The 15,682-nt window shown below is 36.3% G+C and overlaps 1 protein-coding gene across 2 annotated transcripts; it reads left to right on the plus strand.

The window, feature by feature from the left end:
* Window positions 1-326: 326 nt before the first annotated feature.
* On the plus strand, window positions 327-13,706 carry LOC135100878 (gamma-tubulin complex component 3 homolog). Of its 2 annotated transcripts, none has more exons than XM_064004405.1 (17): window positions 327-529; window positions 946-1,121; window positions 1,281-1,388; window positions 2,366-2,570; window positions 2,812-2,919; window positions 3,392-3,510; window positions 7,644-7,865; window positions 8,570-8,737; window positions 8,987-9,180; window positions 9,675-9,826; window positions 10,252-10,444; window positions 10,626-10,830; window positions 11,155-11,290; window positions 11,510-11,730; window positions 11,837-11,962; window positions 12,362-12,496; window positions 12,600-13,706. In XM_064004405.1, the coding sequence occupies exons 1-17, from the start codon at window positions 466-468 to the stop codon at window positions 12,771-12,773; spliced, it is 2,706 nt and encodes a 901-aa protein (XP_063860475.1). In that variant the 5' UTR covers window positions 327-465; the 3' UTR covers window positions 12,774-13,706. The 2 variants fall into 2 exon arrangements, with proteins under 2 accessions (XP_063860475.1, XP_063860476.1); XM_064004406.1 differs by lacking the exon at window positions 327-529 and adding an exon at window positions 656-673.
* Window positions 13,707-15,682: the final 1,976 nt, after the last annotated feature.

Genomic DNA, 15,682 nt, shown 5'->3' on the forward strand with positions numbered 1-15,682 from the left:
TATCTACGTACCTATATACCTATATATATATATATATATATATATATATATATATATATATATATATATATATATATATATATATATATATATATATATATATATATATATATATATATATATATATATATATATATATATATATATATATATATATTGTATATCTTATTCCTTTACCTTTAATCTATTTTCATATATAGATAATAACCTCCCATAACTACATAAATTGTGATCATGAGAGAGAAGTTTACAATCTGCAGCAGACGCGGCTCACCAAAACAAGGTGCCCATAGAGCTGGTTGGTGATTGGTCACTCATTCCGCGGTCGACCAATCAGCTAACGGCGCTCACACCAACACAAAACAAAAATAAATGGCGCCATGAGAACTACGGAGGTGGTCGATACTCGCTATTTTATGACAAGTTTTCTCAAGTACACTAATCTTATCGTCCAAAGCAGCAGGAATGATGGACGCATCCAACACACTGCTCAAGAGATTGTGTTCCCACGTCACAGGGATTAGCGATGGTGAGTGGCCGCCTACGTGTTCCCTGTCAGGCCAGTGGATCTTTCCGTGGCAAAAACAAAGCAATACAGTCTTGAGTATTTGTAGTCTTGCTCGTGGAACCGAGTCATTTGGAGAGGAGCAGACGTGATATTTTAAGGGTGCACGTGATTATCAAAAGGGAGCGACTAGTATTTTTTCATGAGTGATGTTACTGTATCCACTGCTCTATCTTGTATTTTTGCGATTCAATGTATACATGCATTGTACACCCTCAGAGACTTGGTGCTCCCTTAGTTTGTGTCCAGCCTTTAGATTAATTAATCCATACATTGGTCTTCCATGCAAGCAGCAGTGGTCTCAGTAATGATCTCAGTATAGAGACCTTTTTTTGTGTGTTGAGCTTTAGATATATTCTCGGATATTCTCTTATTTTCAGACCGACTGGCTAACCATTTTCACATGGCTGTGAGTCTTCTAAATGAAAGCCCATCAAATGTTATGCTCAAGGACCACAATGTAGTTGCTGATAGAATTAAACGCCGATTGGTAAGGGAAAAAAGAATTGATGATGCTGCACGATTTTCAAGTTTGATGAACAGGTTATTGAAGTCGGTGAGTTGTATTCAGTTTTGTGTAGATAATTAATTTTAAAAATAAGTTTCAGAGTAATTATAATATGTAATACATGCACAAAAAGATAAGTTTTTGTTAAAATATGAAATATGTGTAAAAAATGTATGGCAGTTGATGTTCCATATGTATGTTCCACAGGCTGTACTGCGCAACAAGACCAGCATCCTTACATTTTTCCTATCTTTAAGTCAAGACAGCTGTGGTCATATCAAGGACCAAAGAATTCATGCACCTGAAAATTTTGCAGTAAGTGGTTACAGCATACACTGTAACACATCATTGCTTTAGGAGTTGAATTCCAGTTGGAATGAGATTTATTGTGCTAAAGGAAATCTTATTGTTGTCTTACCTTGAATATACCCAGACTTCTTGTTACTAGAGCTCAACACAACATTGCTTACTGACATATTCATTAAGTAGAATGATGTGTTGAAGTTAATCTGTTTATCAGTGTGTTAGGTTTTATTGTTACTTCGCCCCCCTCCCCCATACACACATACATTGCTTTAGGAGTTGAATTCCAGCTGGAATGAGATTCATTGTACTAAAGGAAATCTTATTGTTTTTATACCTTGAAATATACCCAGACTTCTTGCTGCTAGAGCTCAACACAACATTGCTTATGACAGGATTGGCATTAACTGCCTTCTCTCCCCACCCCCCCAAAAAAAAGCCTAATTGTTTATATATATATATATATATATATATATATATATATATATATATATATATATATATATATATATATATATATATATATATATATATATATATATAAATAAATAAGTTTTGTTTTATATCATATTAATAAAATAAGGTCTATATATGTACATATGCATAAAAAATATAAAAGTAGTCAAACCTGACCTGTTCACTTGCTCTACAAGTTAACACAGGATTTGTCCAACTGGACCAACCTGTATCAACATGACCTAAACAAATATCTGTCCTTCACTCCTTTTTTGTTTTACTCTAGATTACTTTTAAATTGCTTATTCTAATCAGATTTACAAATAAATATGAAGAATAAGCAAAAAAATACCAAAACAGATTTACATATAAATATGAGAGATAAAAAAAAAGTACCACAAAGCAATAAAGCCCCAAAAAACTTTTTACCTGGGTTTTTTCCAACCCTGCTTACTGATATCCTTTTTACTTGCCCTTTTGTATGATAGAACATTAGCTGTTAGAAGACATAATATTGAATTTTTACTCACCAGTATGAGAATGGATTGTGCAATGGACATGGAAATGAAGAGGCATTTCCTCTACCCAAGCTACATCAGCATCAGGATAGAAAACCTGCTCCTGAAGGCTCAGTGCCAAACACTCCACCTCGTTCTGTCACTCCATCAGCAAGAGAACCCAGGTCACCCAACATCTCGGGAAGTAGTCGAGTATCTCGTTTGGCTGCAATTTACAAAGGTATTGGCCACAATTGAATGTGAATGGACATATGTAGGCACCTTGTTTTGACTGTTTGACTATGATCGAAAGGGCACAGGCTTAAGTAGATCAGGAGCTAAAAGATTTTGGCTTTGGCTTATTTCCTTTTTACTGTTAAGTGCTGGAGTAACAGTCATAGAAAAGATCTTAGATTGTAACAGCTGGTAAAAGATAAGGTAATACGATTTTATTTATTTATTTATTTAGAATACTCTTCTAGCTTCAGGAGCAGCTGAACCCTGCCAGCATGAATCTCAGCCTGTGTCACCATCCAATGAACACCTACCACTGAGGCCAACCACACCAAAAAAGGGAGCAAAAAAAGAAGGTAGATATTCTTTCTGAATGTATTCACTCTGTGAATACATTGTTTCATGTGACCCATTCAGCCTTTTTATGAAATTCAGTTATAAATGACATCTAGCTCCAGAATATTTGTGTTAACAAGGTACATTATTACTACAGTGATGTATAATTGGGAAAACTAACTTTTTAGAAAATGCTTGAAAAAAAAATTGAAAGCATAAGAAAATTCTTAATCCTCAGGTAAAAATAACTGACACACTCACTCACTCACTCACTCACTCACTCACTCACTCACTCACTCACTCACTCACTCACACACACACACACACACACACACACACACACACACACACACACACACACACACACACACACACACACACACACACACAGTTTTTGCATTTTTATCACTCAGGCTTATACCTGTTTGGGGTTTTCCCTATTATACATAGCAGATATATTTATGTTTATTAAATTTTTTTCTGTATTTTCAGCTTTGATAGACATAACAGAGAAAAGCTTGATCAGGGATGTGCTCTTCATCTTTCAAGGAATTGAAGGAAAAATTATCAAGATGGATTCAAATAAAGATGGTTATAGATTAGACCCAAAGGTAAAGTTCAGATTAAAGACAGTAGATTGTATCATTCTAACTAATTATTTATTCAGACTTTAAGAGAAGGTGCCTGCTATAGTCTGTTGAGAGCAAGAAGTCCATTCAAGATGGGGCAAGTATGGTGGTTTACCTCTTGCCATGTGCCAAATCAACCTTCTTACATGGGCCTCTCTCTTTTGTTTCCCATCCATGTGCTATCTGAAAGTGATATTTTATGTATTCTGTATATAGTAAAGGAAGCTACATAGTACAGTGAGTGTTGATGTTTAGGATTATAACTATGATTTGTATAAATTCTATGATGTGGCAAATGTTTTTTCCCATGTTGCCATGTTGTCCTGGTAGTGGTGGTGGTGGTGGTGGTGGGGTATCATTAAAAAGCAATTAGCACTCCCTTGCAGGTGTGTGTGTGTGTGTGTGTGTGTGTGTGTGTGTGTGTGTGTGTGTGTGTGTGTGTGTGTGTGTGTGTGCGCGCGCGCGCACGTGCGTGTGCGTGCATGTGTGTGTGTGTCTGTGTTGAGGGAGGAGAAGGAGGAGCAGTGGGAAAAGGATTTTAATGGAAGCTACAACTCAGACTCGCTTGCATTCCAGGGTCCTGCATAGCAGGGAAATGGAAATGCTTTACTATGACAACAAGTATTTAATTGTAGAGAAAGCTTGTAATGGATTCCTTATCCCACCTTCAAAAGCAACTGCATGAGCTGCAAAAGCCACCAACATTTCTGAAAAAAAACTGTTCAAAGAATCTGCTCAAAACAAGGCCGGACATCACCAGAAAGGACTGTCTTCTTGTCACCAAAGAAGAGATATTCTGCACCTGTCACCATTCTAGATAACTTTGATAAATGTGTTGTAAGAAGAACAGTCTTGACGTTTTATGAGAGGCATGAAGTTCCGACTTCAAGAAGTGAAGGAAAAAAATGTCCTTCAATGGCTGCAAAAACCTCCCTTCACAAGATTGAAATTGATAATGAATAAATACTACATAAGTGCAATATATATATATATATATATATATATATATATATATATATATATATATATATATATATATATATATATATATATATATATATATATATATATATATATATATATATATATATATATATATATATATATATATATATATATATATATATATATATATATATATATATATATATATATATATATATATTTATACATAGAGAGAGAGAGAGAGAGAGAGAGAGATGTGAAGGAAAGGAGACAGACTGTTAATCTGATAATTGGTGGACAAACTGGCAGCGTCACACTCATGGGAATTCCAGTATCTGCCACACCTTGAACGGACTTCTTGCTCTGAACTGACTATAACAGATTATGATTTTGTTTTACTTATTTATTTTTATTTATTTTTATTTATTTTTAATTATGGTTGTAGTGATTATTTCTTGTAGCACATATAATCTGTTTAGTGAACCTTGATTTAATTTCATAGGTATCTATACTTGTCAAAGTAAGAGGAGGCAGTAGGCACCTGCCAAAATGATAATTACTCCCAATGAGGCCTAAAGCACTAGATCAGGGGGTGCTGTGAACTTATCATTAAAACCATCAGTCACCTCACTTAACGTTTCCCCTTGTGTCTTACAACACAAGGGGGCAGTCACAGCCTGCCCTCTAAAGACAACTCTCTTCCTCCACACAAAACTACAAGCACCTAATAACACACACACACCCTTCACTCAAAAACTGAAAATTATCATGATGACTCCTACACCATCCTTTGGATCCCCCATCTGGGGAGGGGACCACAAATGTCCCCAGGTCAGGCTACTCTTCTGATAACGACTCAAGTGTCTTGACACCCCCCCCCCAACTTTTCTTCATTAACTTCTGTAACATTTGCAGTCTTAGATTTAATTTTCAATCTGTAGAACACCACCTCTCCTCTTCTAAACCTCTACTTCTTTTCCTCACTGAAACACAGGTCTCTGAGGCAACTGACAGTAGCCCCTTTTCTGTTCCCTTTTATTTTTTCTATCCTCATTTTCAGTCCAAAGCTGGATGTTGCATTTATGTGCACAACAACTTAACCTACTCTCATGCTCATCTGATCGCCAGTTTGGGTTCCATCAAGGCCGCTCTGTTGCTGATCTGGTTTTCCTTACTGAGTCTTGGTCATCATCTTAGAGATTTTGGTGAAACTTTTGCTGTTACCTTGGATATATCAAAAGCTTTTGATAGAGTCTGGCACAAAGCTTTGATTTCCAATCTACCCTCTTATGGCTTCTATCCTTCTCTCTGTAACTTTATCTCAAGTTTCCTCTCTGACTGTTCTATTGCTGTTGTGGTAGACAGTCACTGTTCTCCTAAATCTATTAACAGTGGTGTCTCTCAGGGTTCTGTCCTGTCACCCACTCTCTTATTATTCATCAGTGACCTTCTAAACCAAACTTCTTGTCCTATCCACTCCTGGCTGATGATACCACCCTGCACTTTTCCATGTCTTTTCGTAGATGTCCAACACTTCAGGAAGTAAACATTTCATGCAGGGAAGCCACAGAATGTCTGACTTCTGATCTTTCTAAAATTTCTGATTGGGGCAGAGCAAACTTGATATTGTTCAAAGCCTCAAAAACTCAATTCCCCCATCTATCAACTTCACATAATCTTCCAGACAACTATCCCCTCTTCAATGATACTCAACTGTCTCCCTCTTCTATACTGAACATCCTTGGTCTGTCCTTTATGTATAGTCTGAACTGGAAACTTCACATCTCATCTCTAGCTAAAACAGCTTCTATGAAGTTAGGCATTCTGAGACGTCTCCGTCAGTTTTTCTTGCCCCCCTCTGTACAAGGGCTTTATCCGTCCATGTATGGAGTATGCTTCACATGTCTGGGTGGTTTCACTTATACTGCTCTTCTAGACAGGGTGGAATCAAAAGCTTTTTGTCTCATCAACTCCTCTCGTCTAACTGACTGTCTTCAGCCTCTCTTTCATCGCTGCAGTGTTGCATCTCTAGCTATCTTCTACCGCTATTTTCATGCTAACTGCTCTTCTGACCTTGTTAACGGCATGCCTCCCCTCCTCCCACAGCCTTGCTGCACAAGACTGTCTTCTTTCTCTCACCCCTATTCTGTTCACCTCTCTAATGCAAGAGTCAACCAGTATTCTCAGTCATTCATCCCTTTCTCTGGTAAAGGCTGGAACTCCCTGCCTGCTTCTGTATTTCCACCTTCCTATGACTTGAATTCCTTCAAGAGGGAGGTTTCAAGACACTTATCCTTCAATTTTTGACTACTGTTTTGGACCCTTTTCTGGGACTGGCATCTCTGGGTTTTTTTTATTGGATTTTGGTTGCCCTTGGCCAATGTCCCTTCTACATAAAAAATAAAAAAAAGTTATAGTACTTAATTGAATTACACTTCACATGGCTTAAACTTAATTTTTATTTAGCTGATTGGATTTAATGAAGATTAATTTAATATGTTGATGTATACTTAGCATTGCTGGCAGTGGTTCACCACCATGTGTTTAGATGGCATCATAGCAAAACAAAAGTAATGGAATGTGAACTTTACAAATGGCTGTCATAAAATGTCTTTCGAATTCATACAGTGACTGAGAAATAAAATGGCCATACCTAGTACAGAACCAACTGTCATCAATCTCGGTGAACAGATGTAATACAGGGCACAGATGTAATGTGACCATCATCCATCCATATTATTGCCTGAGGATATTAAAAAAATAATGCTTTAATTGATTGTCAGTCTGTACTGAACTAGAACATATCCCATTTTAGTTGCCTTGAAAATCCTTAACTGAGGCTATGTTCCTGACAATTGTTCTTGACTTGTCACCAGGCAGCTGAGTAATATCAGTGACACTTTATAGGCTTTAGCAGACAAGCCAGCTTCAGAGCTCTATCACTAACAGGAGAAAATAAAATAGAAGAGCTGAGTCTACAGGTCTGGCATCCCTTGGAACAATTTTGGGAAGAAAAAAGTAGAAGGCACAGTACATCAATTTAGGAACACCTTTACTATTTTATGTGAGATTGACAAGTTTTTAATCTAAGGGCCAATTTAATGTTTTTTTCCTCAGCCACAAGAATACAAGTTTTATGATCCTGAAATATCTAATGTTCAATTTTTCAGGTACGTTTGTCAACAAGTCAGAAGGAAATCATTCTAAAGTTGTCAGATGTTGGATGGTTGTACAGTCAAGTCAAAGATTTCTGTGAGTGGGGAGGAAGCATAGCAGGGAATGAACGCACTGCAGACAGAACTGCTGCTGGACTTGTGAATCAGTCACTGGTGCTGGCACTGAGAGAGGAGCTTAATGATTACTGCAGATTGATAGCTCTTCTTGAAGCACAGGTATGCTAATCTTCAGTGTTGTGTTTGATGATATAGTGCTATTGATGCATCCCTTAATTCATTTCACAACTGCAGCAATAAGAGCATCATAGAAAAAAAAATAGTGAAGAATAGAGATTCTGGTAGACTTGTCTTTGTTAGGCTTACTTTTCACAAATAGTTTCTGCTTGAGGCCATGAATGATATTTTCATAAACTGCAAATTAATACTAGTTTAGTCATGGTATGCTGTTACGAAATGTATATCAGTTTTGCAAATGTTATTATGCAATCTTATTGTGGAGTCAAGAGCTAAATTTTGAACAATAACTATGTGCAGACTTGGGAAACTACTATGATGTGTCAAGAAAGATGTGTACTGATGTGTTCAGTTGCCTCAGTGAGACACCGTAAGTGTTGCATCATGCCTTAAAATCAAATTTACAAAGGTGTGCCTTGTGAAAAGCTGTGCATGAAGCAGTGGTCAGGTATAATCCATGATACTATGCTTTAGGCGTTTAGCGAGGAAAACTGCCTCGTGAAAGTAGCATGAGGCATCTAGATAGTGGTAGTTGTGAAGGCATGAATTGTGAAGCGTTCGAGGATGACTGTAATGCTACGTGTGATGTACTGTGTTCATTTGTTGCAAATATTTAATGCAACAGGGGTTTTGGAATATACAGTGTTGAATTTCTTTAATAAATGATGCAATTTTCACTTACACAGATCCAAGATGGAGGAGACACACCACTTGGGGAGCCATCAGGTGGTCTTACTCTCCGGCGGTTAGTGATGTGGACTCTGGAGCCCCGGGCACAGCTCAGAGCCCTTGCCTTCCTCACACATGCTGCTCGTAAGGTGTATGGCGGTGCCTGTGTCTCATCCATATACCAGGTCAGAGTCAACCAGAAGTATGCATGTGAATACTGTGAATAATGTCTTCCAGCTAAGAGATAATGAAGATAAGATTGGTTCATGAAAGACAGATTTTTGGTGGTTATTGTAAATTATGCATCCAGTGATTGTGATTACTGAATATCAGGGGTAAATGGGTCACAGGCAGCAGAAATGTGTTGATAGGGCTGATGATGTATAGAATGAGAAGAAAGGCATAAATAAATTCTAATCTTCCCTCAATTACAGCACTTACGTCATGGAAACCCAGGACACAGAGCCATTGTATGTAAGGTGCTCACCCGTGCCTGCACTCCAGTGTATGTCATGCTGACCCAGTGGCTCTTGGATGGTGCTCTGGAAGATCCTCACCATGAGTTCTTCATTGCCTCTGATCCCACTGTGGCAGATGACAGGCTGTGGCATGACAAGTACTCCATAAGGTGTGAGAACAGTATCTACACTTGTCTCATCAGAAAGTTTCATTGCTTTGTTGGATCACCAAACTCTTCCAGTGCCAGATAACCTTCATATTTTCCATTTTCTCAATCATCCCATACATGTTACTCTAAATATGATTCTCAGCCATTTAGTTTATATTCAGTTTCTTCACTCTTTTCCCATATTCCATTGTTTTTGTCTCATACAACCTAGTCAGTACAGCAAGTGCCACACATAATCTTCTCTTTGCTCTCATTCCAAGTGGTTGATAACTAAAATATATATTTTTATTTATTTATTTATTTATTTTATTTATTTTTTTATTTTATTTATTTATTTTTTTTGTGTGTGTCTGTGTGTATCACATTATCAGTCATGTATCAAATAAGTATAAGATTGTCTTTAGCTCATTAGCCTGATTTATAGAAAATATTGTATAATATGTATGAGTATTAAGTTATTCTTTTGTCACATTCATTTGATTGTTGTATTCCAGATGGTCAATGCTGCCAAGTTTCATTACCAGATCTCAGGCACAAAGAGTTCTAGCATCTGGGAAATCTCTGAACTTTCTTCGTAATGTTTGCCATTTTCGGGCACCCATAGCTGGCAGAGAAGCCATCAAGGCTGCTTTACAACAGACTACGGGTGGGTGGCTTCTGTACCCAGGGAAAAGTTTTATATTGGTGCTCCATTTAGTAGTAGATAGGGTGGCCAGATATCCAGCTTATGAGTATTGTGCCCCTATATTTCAACCTGAACATTGATTTGTCCTCTTTTTGGGACATGAGTAAAGAAAACTATTTCCTTTTGTATATTAATTCATCATTGAATATGTACTGCTCAGGTCAAAAACAGGTGTCTAAAAATTTTTAAAATCCATATTTTTGGAATTGTTCCCTCATTTATGCTGATGTTAACAGCAGCTAAGAAATGATACCACACTCTTGATTTATTTGTACATATTTTGTTGCATTTTTAAAGAAAATGTATTTCATAAAAGAAATACAGTGTTTTCTTAGCATTTCTTTTTATGACATCAAGCTGATTATGATCCAACTTTTTTTTTTCAGTGGAATCATTGTTTATGCAGGATGAGAACTGTCAGTTAGAGAATCTCATTGGACTGACATTCAGAGAGACATCCCGCCATGTGCTAGAGGAAATTATGACACGTCATAAGCTAATGGATCACCTGCGGGCGCTGCGGCGCTACCTGCTGCTGGGCCAAGGCGACTTCATCCATTACCTCATGGAAATATTAAAGTAATTCCTCCTAGCACATACGTATTGAAAGTGCAGTGAATTGTATTATTTGTTACTGGAGGAAGATTTTGATAAAGAAAACTTAGAAAAATTACTGGTCATGTAGTCAACATATATATTTACTCATTTGTTTAGTTTTTTGCCAAAACAGTATTGTATATATTGAGTTTTAATCTTCCAGTCCTGAACTTGACAAGCCAGCCACCAACCTGTACCCACACAATCTGTCATCCCTTTTGGAAACTGCCGTAGTTGCCAGTAATGCTCAGTATGAGGAACCAGACATCTTGAAGCGATTAGATGTCAGGCTTCTTGAGATATCTCCTGGGGATTTAGGATGGGATGTGTTCAGCCTTGACTACCATGTTGATGGGCCTATTGGTACAGTAAGTACTATCTGTTTGTATGATGTTTAAGTAGTGAACTTGAACTTGACAATAGTGACTAATTAAGTTAAAAATAAAGATAAAATAAAAATTGCCCACAGTAAGGATTAAAACTAACACATGATTTATGGAAAGAAGAAAAGATATGTAAAATACAGCTAAGAAGAATGATAATGAGAAAGTTTAAATAAATAAATCTGTGATTAAATACAAAAAATATATATGAATAGATATATATATAAAAAAAAACAGGAAGTGTGTTAAGATGTGAAGCATTCCATCTTTCCATTTTCCTTTATGTAGAATTTCAAAAATTTGTTGTAGGTCTTTACAGCAGAGTGCATGCGTCAGTACTTGATGCTCTTCAATGCCCTTTGGAAGGACAAGAGAATGGAGATGATTCTCTCGGATATTTGGAAGGAACAGGCTGCCACATCAAAACTTTGCAGAGAACTCCCTGGTGAGGCAAATATATAACTCAGCATTGCTGTTGAAACATTTTCCAGTGAATTTCAGCTTATTTATGATAACTTGAACATTATCCATTTACTCAAGTGCTTTTGTAACTTTCAATTATGTGGATGCGAATGTCTGTTTGATTTGGACAGACTCAAGTTTATGGGTCTTTCACTTTTTCATAGTATTATTGGAATTCAGATATTTTTTTGCTTTCAACCAGAGCTGGGGGTTGTGCTGCATGGAGTTCAGCTGCTGACCCAGGAAATGGTCCACCTTGTCCATCAGATGGAATATTACATGACCTTTGAGGTGTTGGAGTGTGCCTGGCATGACCTCATGAACCTGCTCAAAACTGCACAGAGTCTTGATGATGTCATTGCTGCTCATAACCATTTTTTGAAGAGAATTGTTGCTGGAGCTTTGCTTGATGCAGAGTCTAAGGTATTGTGATAACTTTTCTCATTGTCGGTGTGTTTTGCATATTATAATCTTTAATACTTGTATGAAGTAGGTATTCTCCTAGCACTAAATAAATCTTGACTTACAGGAAGTAAGAACCCATCTTAGAACATTTTACAATCTCATCCAAAACCTGAGAGCACTTCAGGAGAGGTTATCTCACACTGTATCAGCAGAAATTAATGCTCGTAAAAATGCTGTTTTGGAGATCAAGGTAAGAACAATTGAATTTTCTCTGTTATTGCACTATTAAATTTAAAGTCACACCTGAAAGAACAACAAATTAGAATCAAGACTTTTTAAGAGGAAATTAAATTTAAAGATTAATTTTATCCTGGTTCTTATGAGAAGAGTTCTGAAATGTTATCTTGTCTCTCAAATAGGTGTTTTGTTGAGTAAGAATTCACATTGTAAAACTACATGGAAAACATTACAAGTTGATGTATACATAAACAATTTCAATAGTTGGAATTGCTCTGATATAACCCAGTTGTGTTTGTTTTTTTATGGTAGTTTTAGTTGATGGCATTGAATGAGTGTGAGTTAGGAGAGAAATAGGGTTTTTATGAGTTATCTTTCTTTTTTTTATTTATTTATTTTTATCCCATTGCAGGCTAGAACAGAAGCAGGTGACTTTGGAACCTCCAAAGAACAGCAGGAAATAGAGAGGAAGAGAAGAAAAGAATTCACTTCTAAGGTTGTGCCCAAATTGAAATCTGATCTCAGGATCAACACCCAGACATATCAGGTAATTAAAGGTCCATGGGATACTCCTTAAGTGACCTGTGTAGAAGTGTACATTGTAACAAGAAGTCCACGGCATATTCTAAAATTTATTAATCATTTTGCAGGACATGGTTCAGTCATTTTTACTGATGCTGGCACAACATGATGACCAGAACCTTCACTTGCTGAGCACCCGTCTTGATTTCAATGAGTATTACCATCGCCGTGACCACCGCCTCAACCAGCGCCTCACCTACCACCACAAACGAAAGAGCATGGGCACCTCCTTCTGCCAGTGATAATATTTGTCTGTGATGTTCATGCAAGGGTGCTGTGTTATGTTGTGTCCTGCCTGTGCTGAAGCTGTGTCATCAGCTGTTGTTCAAGGGATGAAATAGCTTCCAATTTGCACAAGTTGATCATTAGACACTTAATTGCAAAGAGAATGAGGGTTATGAGCTGTGAGGCTGCACCATCAACTTAATATGATATCACTTTCCTCATCATCCATAGAATGGGATAATCTAAAACCAAAAGCCTGATAAGGTCCAGAGAACTCGGTATATTAGCAAAAATAAGTAAAAGACTGTTATGGTGCCATGGGGTCGTCAGTGAAGATTTCAGGATGTTAAGTAGCTTCATTATATTTCTAAGATTTTGCCATATATTAGCTTCATTTAGCACATTTTTGCAGGTATGTAAAAGATGAGTACAAATGCCATGTCATAACTCATATTATCCTGCAGCTTGAACCCAGTAATACCTTAGATTCAGTTCTCTATTAAATAAGTCTTGCACCACAATGTAGTTGAATTATACTTTTTGAATGCACAAAACTTATCATGTATATATATTTTTTATTTTACTTTGAGGATGGTCTATTACAGTAGTTTTAATATGTATGTTAGCAAATACACTTCATGTGCCTGATCTTATGTACATGTTTTAATATGTATTTCTTGAGCAGCATGGATCTCCTAATTTCTGGCATTGTTAGATGTTACTACAGCACCAATACTGGGTAATGAAATTTACCAAGAGAAGCAAAAATGTGTGCACCAGCTTAATAGAAGTGCCATTTCTAAGCAGTTCAAGCTTTTTCCTTTTTATTTTTATTTTATTATTATTTTATTTATTTATTTATTTATTTTTTTTTTTTATTAATTTTTTTTTTGTGCAAGTGAGGTGAAATGAAAGAGAAATTCAGAACAATAATTACAATAATATCAGTATTTTATGTGATTTAAGTAAGTCCAAAGTTGCATGCTAGTGATGGGTTCAGTATACTCTCCATTAAAGCTTGCACATGATCAATGCAAAATATCATACCTCTTTGATAAGAAAAACTGTCATTGGTCACTGCTGTCAAAAGAATCATGGAATGCTGCCAGTGGATATGATAAAAAAAAAATTGTTCTTGTAGTCAAGTAATTTTAGGGAAGGCCAAGAAATTTGAAATTTGATATTCCGTCCTAAGTGTCTACTAATCATTCATCAGGTGCTTGTCAAATCACTTTCAGGAACTTGATTATTCCATATCATCCAGGAGGCTGCATTTCAAGAGCAGAATGGGCCTTAGGATGCTACCATAAATGTGAGGTCTTCATTTGCTTCCAATGTGATATACAAATTAATAACACTCCTGGCCCAGACATAATTAACTAATTAAGTCCTGTTTTACATGTCATTTTGTAATACACTGAATGAGAAACCATGGACAGTAAAACACTAACAGTAGTATTTACCATAGATAAACTCACAATGTCCAAAATTCAGAGTCTGAAAGTGAAACTAATCAGTCACTCTAAAATGCTAAGCCTTTTTTTTTTTTTTTTTTTCTCCCTTTTTCTTTTTATGTGACTTAAATTTAACATCACCGAAGTAATCTAAGAAGTTTTATCTACTTGTAGATAAAACTTACAGAACACATTTACTAATAGGCTTAATGCTTCTTATATTTTATTGTGCATTTAGTATTGTGGGTTAGAAATATTATTAAAAAAGGCTTGTTAAATTCAAGATTTGTTCTTTAGTATCAGACTTGTATTTCATAGATGTTTTTGTAACATTATTTCCTTTTACTGCTGTATTCTTGGTTAGCTTCCTTTCAATCAGTGCCAAAAAGTCATTCCATATCAGGTGAAATTGCATTTGTGATTCAAGTTTATTGTTGTTTCTTCAGTGGCCAGGTGCTTAGATTTATTGCACTGTAAACTATTTAGTGCCAAGTTTCAAGAAGCAGCCATTTTAATGGATGAGAATGTGCTTAGTGAGGTCAGGAAGATGCCAGGTACTGTTGAATTACCCAGCCTGCTGAGGTAGAGTTAAGTCCTGCATATCCTGCCAAAAGGTGATATATTTTGATATAGTTTGATAGTTGCTAAATGCATTTATGAATGAACATTGTTGTTTGATGTAAGGATTTATCAGATCTGAAGCTCGGAACGAGGAAGTAGGATTGAAAGAAGTAATGAAGAGGTAATCATCCCATGCCAGAGCATGCTGTCAGAAAAACTGTCATGTGAAAGTTATTGAGCTTCATCAGTAACCAGTTATTAGGAAGTTGACTGGATATATGTAAGGGCAGCAGATTGACAGGTTCCCTTCATGGTGGATTATTCTCATTGTTCAGTAAGTTGTGTTATACTGAGTGTAGTATCTAAAATACACCAGCAGTTTTGTGTCATCTGGTGACAGTCTTGTACACCTTAAAGACTTCTAATACAGTGCCAGTAATGATACACATGACTGTTCATTGATGGCCTGAAGTTTTATACATACATTCCTGAACTTATGTGCTACCAATGATTGTATGGTACACATTGAATTATATAGATGTGTCAGGTAAGCTGCAAAAAAAATAAATTTTATTAATATGTTTAAATTTTGTAGTTTTGATACTCGCAATCATTTTCAGCATAATTAAAGAGAAAATAGAAAGGTGTTACAATAGCATGTGCTGCCTATGATGTTAAACAGAAAAAAAAGACTAACTTACAGCATTTAAGCAAGGAATAAAGGTCAGGAAGGAAAAATTAACTGAATTGAAATGTTACAACGAGCTGAAAGGGGTGAGGAGGAAAACAATATAAGGATTCCTGCAACAAATAAGACGCTGATAAAAACTGAAAAAAAAGTGCATTTCCTTTTTTATAAGTAAATTTCCAGACCGCGAGTTTTGAGCAATATTTCAAGAAGTAATGAATGG

The sequence above is a fragment of the Scylla paramamosain genome, chromosome 5, assembly GCF_035594125.1.
Source record: "Scylla paramamosain isolate STU-SP2022 chromosome 5, ASM3559412v1, whole genome shotgun sequence".
In the NCBI taxonomy this organism is placed as follows: Eukaryota; Metazoa; Arthropoda; class Malacostraca; order Decapoda; family Portunidae; genus Scylla; species Scylla paramamosain.